Source organism: Diuraphis noxia, unplaced genomic scaffold (assembly GCF_037042655.1).
Source record: "Diuraphis noxia isolate RWA-SAM2 unplaced genomic scaffold, SU_Dnox_SAM2 contig0001, whole genome shotgun sequence".
Taxonomy (NCBI): domain Eukaryota; kingdom Metazoa; phylum Arthropoda; class Insecta; order Hemiptera; family Aphididae; genus Diuraphis; species Diuraphis noxia.
Genome location: NW_028301711.1, coordinates 99,670,494 through 99,684,225, shown reverse-complemented (window position 1 = coordinate 99,684,225; position 13,732 = coordinate 99,670,494). Strand labels below are relative to the sequence as shown.

The 13,732-nt window shown below is 30.9% G+C and overlaps 1 protein-coding gene across 1 annotated transcript; it reads left to right on the top strand.

Annotated features, from left to right (window-relative positions):
• The first annotated feature begins 4,673 nt into the window (after window positions 1-4,673).
• On the top strand, window positions 4,674-9,768 carry LOC149062761 (zinc finger MYM-type protein 1-like). Its single transcript, XM_089215404.1, has 4 exons — window positions 4,674-4,700; window positions 4,750-4,857; window positions 7,801-8,774; window positions 9,063-9,768. Exons 1-4 carry the CDS (start codon window positions 4,674-4,676, stop codon window positions 9,766-9,768), a joined length of 1,815 nt encoding a protein of 604 aa, XP_089071530.1.
• The last annotated feature ends 3,964 nt before the right edge of the window (window positions 9,769-13,732 follow it).

Below are 13,732 nucleotides of genomic sequence, written 5' to 3'. Positions count from 1 at the left end.
CGGCCATCTTATTAACATGAATTGCAGCATACACATATTATTATGGTCGCTATTTTAAAAATACTTCGAATAAGAATTTTCTACCAGATCTCGCCGAGCCGATATAAAACGACCGTCAACCATCGACAGACAGTTGACAAACAGTCTTGACAATCAATAATTATAAAAATTAAAAATAATGCCGATAAGCTCGCGACAAATAAACACATACCCAACCGTAGGAAAATTCAAATGCGTTGACGGGTTTTTCAAAAATATTGCATTTATAAATTTTAATGTGTGACCTCTCAAAAGTACCAACTAGATCCAATTTGCTAAAAGAAAGGAGTGCTGCGTGATGTTGACCCCCACCGAAATTAAAAACAATGTTTATAGGTTAAAATAATTTTTCTCCCGAATCAACAAAAATCAAACCTCATTTAGTTTTATACACAAAACAGTAATAATGTGTCAATATGTTTTGTTTTAGAATTTAATTAACCAGTATTTTTTCAGTTTTTTTTTTCACATTCCGCAGTATCTTTTTTCAGATTTTAAACTATTTATTTTATATAAAAAAGCTTCGTGTTAAATAAATTGATGAAGATAATTAATAAATACAATTAATATAAATGTCTCATTTCAATAATAATAAAAATGTCTTACACACTATAGTTATAAAAAAATAATAAAAAAACAAAAAAAAACTAATAGAAGCAATTAAATATGCCATGGGAGTGAAGGAAGTTTGCGATATATTTTTTTGAAGTCTACCATACGGACTATACATATGGCTGGGGGTGGAAGCAACTACATAGTCGCTAGGGGGTGCTGTGTGATGTTGACCCCCACCGAAATTAAAAACAATGTTTATAGGTTAAAATAAGTTTTCTTATTCTAAAACCTAGTTTTCATATTGTTTTTAAAATATTGATAAAGGTGTAGAGTTGATCGGACAACTTTGGGGAGGGGCTGCGTGAATTTGGCCCCCCCAAGTAAAAAAAATGTTTATAGCTAAAATAAAGGTTTTCAAATTCTGAAACCTCGTTTTCAAATGTTTTCAAAATATTTTCAAAATATTGGTGAAGGTTTGGAGTCGATCGAACGACATGGGGGGGCTGCGTGAATTTGGCCCCCCAAGTAAAAAAAATGTTTATAGATAAAATAAAGGTTTTCAAATTCTGAAACAAAGTTTTCAAATGTTTTCAAATTATTTTCAAAATATTGGTGAAGGTTTGGAGTCGATCGAACGACATGGGGGGGCTGCGTGAACTTGGCCCCCCCAACTCAAAGAAGCTTTTTGCGGTGAAAATAATAGTTTTCAAATTCTGAAACATGGTTTTCAAATATTTTCAAATTATTTTCAAAATAATGGCGGAGGTTTGGAGTAAATTGGACAATGTGGGGGGGGGGGCCAACTTCACACGCGTAACAATAATAGCTCTTGGGCAACATAAATTATCATCATTTTTAATCTGAATAACACTTCTTTTAGTATTGGTATCTGTTGATAAGTTTATTATTTTATCTCCTCTTGATCCTCTTGGTATATTTACTACTTCACCTTGAAAATTGGTTTCTGTAATATAAATTTCTTCATTTGATGTTAATAAATCATTAATTATAGTTTGTAAGTTTGTTAAAATATTCTCAGATCTCAATCCAGTATATAGAGGAGTTTTTATCTTTGGATTAAATAACACAATACTTATTTTATCATCTTTTTCATGTGCAGAATTGTTTTTAGCAACCTTTAAAATTTCATTTAAAGCTTTATCTATATAATTAATTTTGTATTTTGTATTACTTTGTTTTAAATTGTTTATTAATGCTTCTTTAAAACTAATTTTATAGTTAGCTTTATACCCAAATCTTGTATTCGATTGTGTATTAGATTGAATTACATCTATCAACTCATAATTTTCTGGTGTTCTTTCTAGTGAACTGTTAAAATAATTTTCTTCAGTAAATAATGATTTATCTAATTTACAGAAGAGATTTTTATCTATATTTTTTAACGAGTTGTTTTCTTGTTTGAATAAACTTTTATCTAACTTACAGAAGGGATTTTTATCTAACATTTTTAATGCAACTTGTTTTTTTATATTTTCTATTAAACAATCTTTTTTCATTTTACAAACATTTTTTATATCGTATCTTTTTGCTAATAACTTAAGCTCAGATACTTTCATTTTTTTAAATATAATATGATTCTGTGACTGCATTTTTTATTTTTATATTATTTAATGAATTTATTTTTTAATAACAAAATTTATTTTTGTGAAATGTTCTCTTTGGATATATTATCTATAATCTCTTTATGTGATATTTGGATAGCAAATGATTGCTATAACATCTTAAATAATTTTTTTTTACACATTCGCATATTTTAAAATCATTATTAACTGTGGTTTTGTTACAAACCTTACACTATCTTTAGTTTTTAGTAAATTCATCAGGCCTCTTAAAATCTTGACATTTTGGACATAAAAATACTTCCCCTGTTTTTAATGATTGCAATAATCCTTATTATTTTTTATCTTTTCACATAGACCAATAATTTTATTGTTCTTGTTTTGATCCATTGTTTATATTTTATATTTATAGAGAAAAATTTTTAATCATAATAATACATCTACTAGTTTTGTATAAATTTAGATTAATTTAAAAATAGTTTATATTTTTTGTAATTTTAACAGATGTCTAGATATTTGTAATTTTTAACATAAAAATATAAGGTCGGTTTTTTTTAATGTTTATGTTTTTTATGGTTTTTTTTTCATGATTTTTAATGTTGATAAAAAAATAAAAGTGTGCTCAACGTGCGCACTTACTACCACGGTTTAAGATATAATATATATATATATCTTAAACCGTGCTTACTTCTATAAATGATAGATAACTCGTAATATGATACTTATGATTATTGTTAGTATAAACAGTATAGGTGTAATATCATATAATATAAATGCTGAATATGCAACATCTTTTTCTTTAAAAAAAAAATATATATATATAAGTAGTATTTTGTGTATTGCTTAATCGCTATGTTAGTGTGTTAGTAAGTTTAATTACATTAATTATAATCACTTGGAGAATATCGCTGAGGTAGTTTTCTTTGATCTAATTGGTCTGGGTGTTTTACAGGCACGTAGCCAGGAATTTTTCTATGAGGGGGCCAATATTTGTTGGCCCCTTTATGTTTTTTTACCCCCTACCACTCCTTTCCTTATCACATAATATCTATAAAAATATATACTACATTTTAACAGTATAATGTCTGTATTGGTTGTTAAAGTTTTATATTATATTTATATTAGGTAGGTACATTTTATTATATACATTTTATTATATACATTTTATTATTTATACTAGAATAAGTCTTCGGTTTTTATGGTTCACAGCAAATCTTCTGGTAAATTCATCTAAATCTAATGATTTAGATAAATGTTTTTCTATAGACAATAGTGCCAAATTATTCAACCTACAACAAAAAATAATAAACAAAACTATTATCTCATAGGTATCTAATTTTAATTAAGTAATTGAGATGCTTATAATTTACAAAAACAAAAAATTTCCAGTTTGATTGTTTTTCAATGGGATATTTTTTGAATTTATGAATGAAATATTTTATTTTTATTTTGTTAGATAATTGTATTATACATAATAGCATTTTTAAAGATATGTAATAATACATATTTTGTAGAAGTGTATAATTGTTTGAGTTTACTAGTCATATTATTTTACATATTTAAATACTGCACTAACCTTTCATTTGTCATAAGAGATCTCATATAGTTTTTGAGCCTTCTTAAACAAGAAAATGTTCTCTCACATGCAGCACTTGAAACTGGAATAGTTATGATAATTTGTACAATTTTATGAGTTTCAATAAAAGCCAACTTGTATTTTTCTAACAGCTCCAATAATTTCATCATAGTTTTAATTTCTGTATTATTTTGTAATGCATATCTTTTTATAGTGTTTGGTAATATCTTTAATTCTGACTTTAGTACATCAGTATTGGCCCCATAATGTTCGGCTAAAGGCTGAATGTGCGAAAAACTTAAAAATTTTTCATTACCAGGATGTAAGTATGAGACAGCACTTAAAATATCTTTATTATTGGAAAATCGATTTTTAATTTCCAACAAAATGTAGTCAATTACTGTATAATAAAGATTGACTTTTAAATCTATTTTGGATGTATACAATTCTACTTCTAATGAGTTTTGTTGTGTAAATATAAATTGTTCAAAGTGTTTTGGTATTTTTTTTATTCTTTTTACATTTGTATCTTGTGAAGGTATGGGTATGTTATTTTTACCACATATAGAAATGGTTTCAGCATATATGTTACTAAAAGTTGTATCTGTATCTTTTAACCGCATATCTTGAAGGGTTGATTCTAAAGATGATATTAAAATCAATGCATTAGCTAGTTCAGCACTTACATTTTGTAAATAATCGCTTATTCCTTTAAACATATGTAGGATATAACAGAACATTACTAAATTTAAAATCAATTTAAAATCAATTTGATAAAATGTACCTGAATTGTGTATAATATTATCGTACATACCTTTCTCAGTTTTTAAGTTTTTTGGATTATTAAAATAACTTATTATACTTCTCTTCATTGTAATACTACTACAACTACTTGTGACTTGGCCTCTGCCTGATTATGAATAATGAATCAATACAAATCGATACACTGTGTATATTATATTGATGAGGTATGTTTATTTGTTATTGACGTTATTGTAGACTGTAGTAAATGGTGATCACTATCACAATGTTACTGGAATAGTGGAATATAAACTATTGTACCTAGTCGTGTTGTCTGTGGTCGACGGTCGTGTTTATCAAATGCACGTTCGAGACCCGTATTTGGAATTTCTAGTTTTCAATCTATTCTTAGACGTGTAATTCACTCTAATCTTATGATTATCACTCTTATCTCAAATTGTCGAGTGACGAATTTTACGGACTAACGCATATACGCCATGTCGCCATATACTAAGAATTAAGATACTTTAGTCCGTGGCGAGTATAATAACGACTAATAAAATAAAATCTTGGAATTTAATTTATGTACCTACCTAATACGATTGTTTGATTCGGCCATTCGGAATAATCAAATGCCATTATATTTGAAAATAAAATTGAGGGGGCCAGTTCGGGGCCACTGACTTTTCTTAGGGGGCCAGGCCCCCTAAGGCCCCCCCCTTGGTGACGTGCCTGGTGTTTTATTTATTATTATAGTATCAGGATTTTGTTTTGCACCTATGGTTTCGATATTTTCAGTATTTTCATTTATTTGTCTAGTGGGTGTAAGTGAAATTGAATTATTCGCTGGTGTCAGCGATTTATCAATGAGTAATTGATCATTGTGTCTCTTCCAAATAGTTCCGTCATCGAGCTCTACATCGTGTGTATTACAACTAATGGATTTGATAATTTTACCCTTTTGCCATTTATTGTCATTATTCCTATAATCTCTAGCTAAAACATTATCACCTGTATTAAATGATACTATTCTATTATCACCATTGTTTATTTGTGATATTTGTAGTTCAATAACCACTTCACTTGTATTCGGCATTAACGCGTCAAATTGTAAACGTGTTGATCGACCTAACATTAGTTTAGCTTCTCGTGTTGTTGAATGAGGTGTATTACGATACATCAAAAGAAATTTATATAATTCAGATTGTGCAGTCGAGCATTTAAAAAAAATTTTTTTATTGTTTTGACTGCTGATTCCGCACAGCCGTTTGATTCTGGGTGAAATGGAGCGCCTGTCATATATACCTAGATTTTTGCAATATGCTTGAAATTCAAAACCAGTGAAACATTTTGCACCATCTGATGTAGGTAATTGTTTTTAGAATTCCAAATCATGCTATCGTTTCTGAAAATTTTTGAATAACAATTTCTGCTGTCATAGAATTTATTTGAAATACTTCTAACCATTTTGTGGTTGCATCAACAATGACAAAAAAATATTTATTTTGAAATGGTCCAAGAAAATCGCAATGCACTCTAGTCCACGGTTTTTCTGGCCATTTCCAAGGTGATGTTACAGATTTTGGCGGATTTTGCCTGACATTAATACAATTGTCGCAACTTTGTGTGATATTTTCGATTTCTTTGTCCATTCCTGGCCACCAAAAGTATGATCTCGCTAAACTTTCCATACTAGAAGAACCCATATGACATGAATGAAGTTCCTTGAGTATATTATTTCGAAATTTAGCTGGTATAATAACACGGTAACCCCATAATAGACATCCCTGTTCCACTGCAATTTGAGTTTTTCGTAAATTATATGAATTAAGTTCTAAATTTTTAGAAAAATCACTATTCCATTCTCCTGTTTTGACTGCGTTTAATACTTTGGCGAGAATTGTGTCTCTATTTGTTTCAATTTTTATTTTAGACCAGTCTAATGTGAAAGGTGATTGTTCGTGAATAAAATTAAGACTAATACTTTTTGGTAATGATATCAGATCTTATAATGAGTTGATATATCAGTTACCACTATTACGCTCACGAGATCTACAGTTAGATGGTTTACAATAATTATGACGCCTTTCACATACACAATATAGGGTTATATAATTTCTCAATAGTATAATTTTGCAATACAATAAATAAAATATAAATAATATGTGGTATAAAAACCAACGGTATGCATATAGATAATATAATAGATTACATGTGGTGTAAAAACCAACAATATACAAACAAGATAATAAATAGTGCGTGGTACAAAGACCACCGATACACGTACAATATATTAATACAAAGACAGGTGGTATAAACCAATAGTATACGAATAGTATAATATAATACTAGGTGGTATAAAACCAATAATACACAAATAATATAATATATTAATATAAGAACTCGTCAGTCCGTTATCTTTTCACCTACACTCCACACAAATTGGTTCTACCCACGCGACCGAGCCGAGACCTGGTAATACAGTAATACAATTAATTCTAATACGTTAACAAAAAAGGAATCGGGTGGCCCGCGCTCGTGCGATTGTGTGAAGTGTAGATGAGGCGCATAATCCACGACGAGGGTATACATTCGACCACAGCATCCACGATGACTAATAATGCACTGTTCGCACGAAACGCGTAATACGTAAAAAGAAAAATGACGATGCGCGGTTCGGCCGTATGTGTCACACACACAGGGGCGTATTTAGACCGGGGCCGCCGGGGCCTAGGCCCCGGGGCCCCCTAGGTGTGCCGAAGTCGGGGGCCACAGGACCTTTATTATTACATAAAAAAAAAATACTGAATATTTTTTTTAAAAATTATATTTACGTAGAAAAAAATTTGATCTAAAATATGTAACGAAAAAATATGTACAGCGCGGCGGTAACGTTCATTATCTTGACATCTTGTATATTATTATCGAAATCCAATAATAAACGTCACTGGTTTTTCAAACGGACGGTTAGTTATATAGATAAGCTATTCTAAGAATATTGTTTCTAAACCAGCCACCATCATGTAGGCTTCGCAGTCCGCAGTTCTATTATCTGTTTGTTTAATCTATTATGATTTGTACGACACGTTCGTTGTCGCCTGTCGGGTTGTCTACTACATACATATTATATTAAGTTATTATTTATATTTGCATTTTATATTTACTTGATACTAATTATTTAAATATATATTTTCAATTATTTTTTTCTATTTCGTTTATTAATAATGTCTAAACGTGTATATTTGAGTGGAAGTTTTAAAAGAACGTTTCATCGTAAATGGATTTGTTACTCAAAATCACTTGATTTAGTTTATTGTCAACCATGTTGGTTATTTTGTACATCGAGTTCATTGGAAACATATTTCGGAGAAAATTAAATTGCACGAAAAGAGTTTATCCCATATAAACGCTTGTCTTACTGTAGACCGATGGGAAAAAAATTATACTTTATCTGAAGAATTAAAATCTCAAATTAGCGTAGAAGTTGGATTTTGGAGGCAAGTCATAAAACGTATTATAAATGTTACTATGACGCTAGGATTTCAAAATCTATCATTTAGAGGCCACAATGAAAAAATTGACTGTGAAAACCGTGGTAACTTCTTAGCAATTATCGATCTTCTTGCGATGTATGACCCTATATTATCGGAACTTTTACAACGAGGACCTAAGAAAATCAATTATTTAAGTGCCACCATACAAAATGAAATCATTGATATGATTGCTAAATGTGTAAAAAAATCTATAATTTCTGATGTACAAAAAGTTCCGTTTTTTTCGTACATAACTGATACCACGCAAGACATTAGAAAACAGGATCAAATGAGTCAAATAATTCGTTATGTCGTCATTGAAAAAAACGAAGATAATAAACCGATCAAACTTAGGATAGAAGAATCATTTCTCGGATTCTGTTTATTAAATGATCATTCAGCATCCGGATTTGCCGATCAGATTGTAGAAAATATAAAAAATGATGGATTAGATATTAGTAAATTACGCGGACAAAGCTATGACGGAGCAGCTGTTATGGCGGGAATTTATAACGGTGTCCAAACAAAAATAAAAGCTCATTGTTCTCTTGCAGAGTATATTCACTGTAACGCCCATAATTTGAACTTGGTTTTAAATGATACTATGACTGCCTCAATTGAAATTCAACATTTTTTTTCTGTTATACAAAAACTATATGTTTATTTTGCGTTAAGTGGAAAACGCTGGAAAATTTTAACTGACATTTTACCAGTTGGTGGAGTAACACTTAAAAAAGTTTGCTCTACCAGGTGGTCATCACGCCATCAAGCTATTTCTCCAATTCGATTTAATTTTTTAAATATTTTAAAAGCTTTAACAAAAATAATATTATTGTCTAAAAATAAAAACGAAATTTCAGAAGCTAAACAAATTGTAAAAAGTCTTGAAAATTTCAGCTTTGTATTAACGTTGGTATTTGTAAGTGCTATACTAAGAAAAGTAGATGGTGTCTCACAATTGTTACAACAGAGAGATATTGATCTTCACAAAGCTACAGGACTACTACAAACATTAACAAATAATTTGAAAATTATAAGAGGAAATTTTTCAGAATTTTTCACAGAAGCTACCAATCTTTCGAAAACATGGGGCATAACACCAACATTTAAAAACCAAAGGTATAGCAAAAAAAAAATTTTTTTTGATGAGCTTTGTGAAGACCAAAGATTAAAATCACCTGGAAAAAAATTTGAAGTTGAAATATTTCATATAACGCTTGATCGTAGTATCAACGAAATGGAACGTAGATTTCAAAGTTTTAATTACGTTTCTCACTTTTTTAAATGCTTGCAACCTATTTCATTATTAGAATTAAACGACGAGGAATTATACAAGGAAGCAGAAATACTACAAAAAAAGTATGACCACGATATTTCTCCAGACTTTGTTCATCAGATTCTATCTTTTCGATCATGTTTTAAGGATATAATATTGAACAAGTCAAAAACAACAAAAGAAATTGCAGAAATGTTATTAATTGAGCATTCTCCTCTTACAACAACATACCCTGATGTATGTACTGCTTTTATTTTGTATTTGACGTTACCCATTACAGTTGCAGCAGCAGAGCGATCGTTCTCAAAACTTAAAATAATAAAAAATTATTTACGGAGTACGATGGCAGAGGAACGACTGAGTGGTTTGGCAAATATTTCCATTGAGAATAGGCGGGCACGACAATTGAATTTAGAAGAAGTAATTGACAAGTTTGCTCAAATGAAGGCTCGAAAAGTTAATTTTTAAGTATAATACTAAAACATATTATACGTTTTTATTAATAAAATATGTAATAAATAATAAAATAAAAATATATTTTATAATTATTATTAGCTCATGAATCATTATTGAATAATTTATACTTGTATTATAGTTAAATTTCTGTGTTAAAGGGGGCCTCTGTCTCTTATGGCCCTAGGGCCACCAAGTTCCTCACTACGCCACTGCACACACAGACACACCGACGCAACTGACTTTATATAATAATTAAGAAATCGTTAATCGTTTGATTGCGATATACGGCGGCGGAGTCGGATTTAAATAACCACCGCAAGGTCGTTAACCGCTGTTATCGGGATACTTTGTCGCGAATCGGCGTAGCTTAATCCAAACAAATACATTCTTCATTATGATTTTCAATTTTTAATTTTGAACCTTTTATTCGTGATAAAAATTCGGCTGTATTATCTTCGGATTTCACATATTTTATGTCGAAATCGAATGATGATAAAACATAGGCCCATCGTTGTAACCTATTAGCCGCGTAAATTGGGATACCTTTCTTATCACCGAAAATATATATTAACGGTTTATGGTCGGTTTCTAATAGAAAATGCCTACCATATAAATAGTCATAAAATTTCGTAACCCCGTAAATAATTGTTAAAGCTTCTTTTTCAATTTGTGGAAATTTACATTCTGACTCAGATAGAACTCTTGATGCATATGCTATAGGTTTTTCAGTACGATCTAGGTACACATGGGAAAGAACTGCGCCTAGTGCATAAGATGAAAGTGCATAGATAAGTCTACAACGAGTTTAATCGGAATATTATGATCATAATGTGCCAATACGGGTTTCGAAATTAAAATTTGTTTGACTTTATTGAATACTTGGTCACATTCTAGTGTCCAATTCCATTCACTGCCGTTACGTAAAAGAGTGTACAATGGTTTTAAAATATTTGCAGCGTTTGAAATAAATTTTATATAATACGTAACTAAACCTAAAAATGATTTTAGCAATGTTTTATTTTCTGGGACAATGGCATCGTTTATAACATCTGTGTGTTTTGTTAGTGTGTGTAAACCATTTTCATCTAACCTGTGACCCAAATATTCAATTGACTTTTGCGTAAATTTGCATTTATTCAACTTTACTCTTAAACCTGCATTTGACAATACATTTAGTAATTTGTCTAAACGAGCATTGTGCTCTGTGATAGTGGAACCTGCAACAATAATTTCGTCTTGGAATATACCTATTCCCTCAAGACCTGCTGTGGAAGTTTCCATAGCTTTTTGAAACTCCCCTGATGACGACTTTATTCCAAAAGGGTTACGTGTATAGCTAAATAAACCTTTATGTGTGTTAATAGTGGTATATTTGCGATCAGATTCTTTAATAACCATTTGTTGGTATGCGTCTTTTAAATCTATTTTCGAAAAATATTTTGAACCACTAATATTTGCATATAAATGTTCTATTTTTGGAAGAGGGTATTCAGTCCCTTCTAATACCGGATTTATTGTTATTTTAAAATCACCGCAAATTCTAACCGTGCCGTCTGGTTTTAATATTGGTACTATTGGAGTTGCCCATTCGCTGTGGTCAACGGAAACTAAAATGTTGCTTTTGATTAAACGCTCAATTTCGGTTTCAACTTTTCCCTTTAATGCTAAAGGAATAGACCTATGTTTGTAAAATTTTGGTACTGCCCCCGCTTTGATATTTAATGAAATTTCGTATTTGTTAAAAGTGCCTATTTCATCTTTAAAAACATTGTTATATTTTTTTATAATACTATCGACACTTACGTCATTTTCAATACTAAACAAGGTAAAACATTTTATGTTTTTTATATCATTTCGACCTATTAATGGAGGACCTCCATTGTCGATAACATAAAGCCACATTGTAAATTTTGGATTCTGAACAAAGTGATTAATGTATTGAATGAATGTAATTTTTTATTTTGGTAAATATTTTTCCTATCGGTTTAATGTCGTTGCCGAATCAGATAGCGAAATGTCATTTTTTAAAAATTTGATATGACTAAACAGTTTGTGAGAATTCGGGCATTTTATCCACGACAAAAGGGGAACACTTCTGTCGTGACCTAGGAGCCGCACCGCGTGATGACCCGAAGGCCAAGTCGGTGGAGCTCATAGGCTTTGATACACGCAACGGCAAATAAATGCCGAGGATTTATATTGGGGGAAAAAAAATGTAAAATAAATAATATTAATAAAAAAATGTGACAAAATATAAGATAATCATATAGTTATATTTTACACGGTTTTAAGAAAAGGGTGTGTTTTAAACAATATGAATAAAATAATATAAAATTAGGTACATGGCAAGTGCAATTCAAAAATATATAATATTTGGCACATGGCAAAGTGCATAAAATACAGGGAAAAAATATATAATATTTGGCACATGGCAAAGTGCATAAAATACAGGGAAAAAATATAATATAATATTTGGCACATGGCAAAGTGCACAAAATACAGGGAAAAAAATATAATATTTGGCACATGGCAAAGTGCACAAAATACAGGGAAAAAATATATAATATTTGGCACATGGCAAAGTGCATAAAATACAGGGAAAAAATATATAATATTTGGCACATGGCAAAGTGCACAAAATACAGGGAAAAAAATATAATATTTGGCACATGGCAAAGTGCACAAAATACAGGGAAAAAATATATAATATTTGGCACATGGCAAAGTGCACAAAATACAGGGAAAAAATATATAATATTTGGCACATGGCAAAGTGCATAAAATACAGGGAAAAAATATATAATATTTGGCACATGGCAAAGTGCACAAAATACAGGGGAAAAAAACATAATATTTGGCACATGGCAAAGTGCACAAAATACAGGGAAAAAATATATAATATTTGGCACATGGCAAAGTGCACAAAATACAGGGAAAAAATATATAAGATAATGCTACGGCTCCGACAAGCGGTTACTGGCACGGAATGTTAATCATACGTCGGTATGACGCATTATACACTTAGATGTATTAAAGGAAACGACCCACGGCTCCACAGGACGGTTACCGGGGCACCTCTGAGGAAAATCTGAGTATATAAAAAAAATTAGGGTGATACATAATCAAAATGAAAAAAGGGGAATGTTGGGGGGAAAATAATACTCGACGACGACTGCTTGTACTGAGTTGATGATGTTTGAGATGGCTTCGCCCGCCTCGGGCCTATGACGTCACTTCAGGCCATCATGGTGGTATTCCACCGATGGTGAAAACAAATAACAAAAATTTTGAGTCCGGGAGACGTGTTGCGAGAGTCAATGGCGTTGAGCAGAAACAAAAATCGAACACCGGAGATCGGTCATCGATGGTGGCGAAAAACAGACAGCTCGGCAGTATACGTCAGTGGCTGGTCGTAAGCCGTTCCGGCGTCTCGATGTTCTTGGGTAGGGGGTTGGTCAGCAGGGTTGCTAGATATACCAATAATAATGTAGCCAAATCATTTTTTTATAGTAGCCAAATATCGCCAACCATAAATTCTAATTATTACCAAAATTGTTATCCCTACTTATGTTATCATTTTTTTTCTTCAAAATCTTCACGCGACATAGGTAACGTCTGACAACCTAATTCATCATTCACAGCTCCATAATCGGCGTCCGGTTCATAAATAATTTTTTTCCGTATTTTAGGACTACAATTTTTTTTAAATACATCATGATTTTACTATATTGTTACCTATACTTTATACTCTATCAACCTATAGGTACTTAATTACTATATTATTAATGTTATTACTTAGTATTAGTGGACGATTTATTGCTAAGTCGACGTCTTTTGTCGAGTCTTTGTTTTATTTCCTTAGAAATATATTGCTTTGTATATTTTCCCGGGCTGAAGTTAGTTACTTTTTTATGAAATTTTCTGAGATGATAAGGGCCATAATTATATGCAGATACTGCGGTATGACAACGGACAT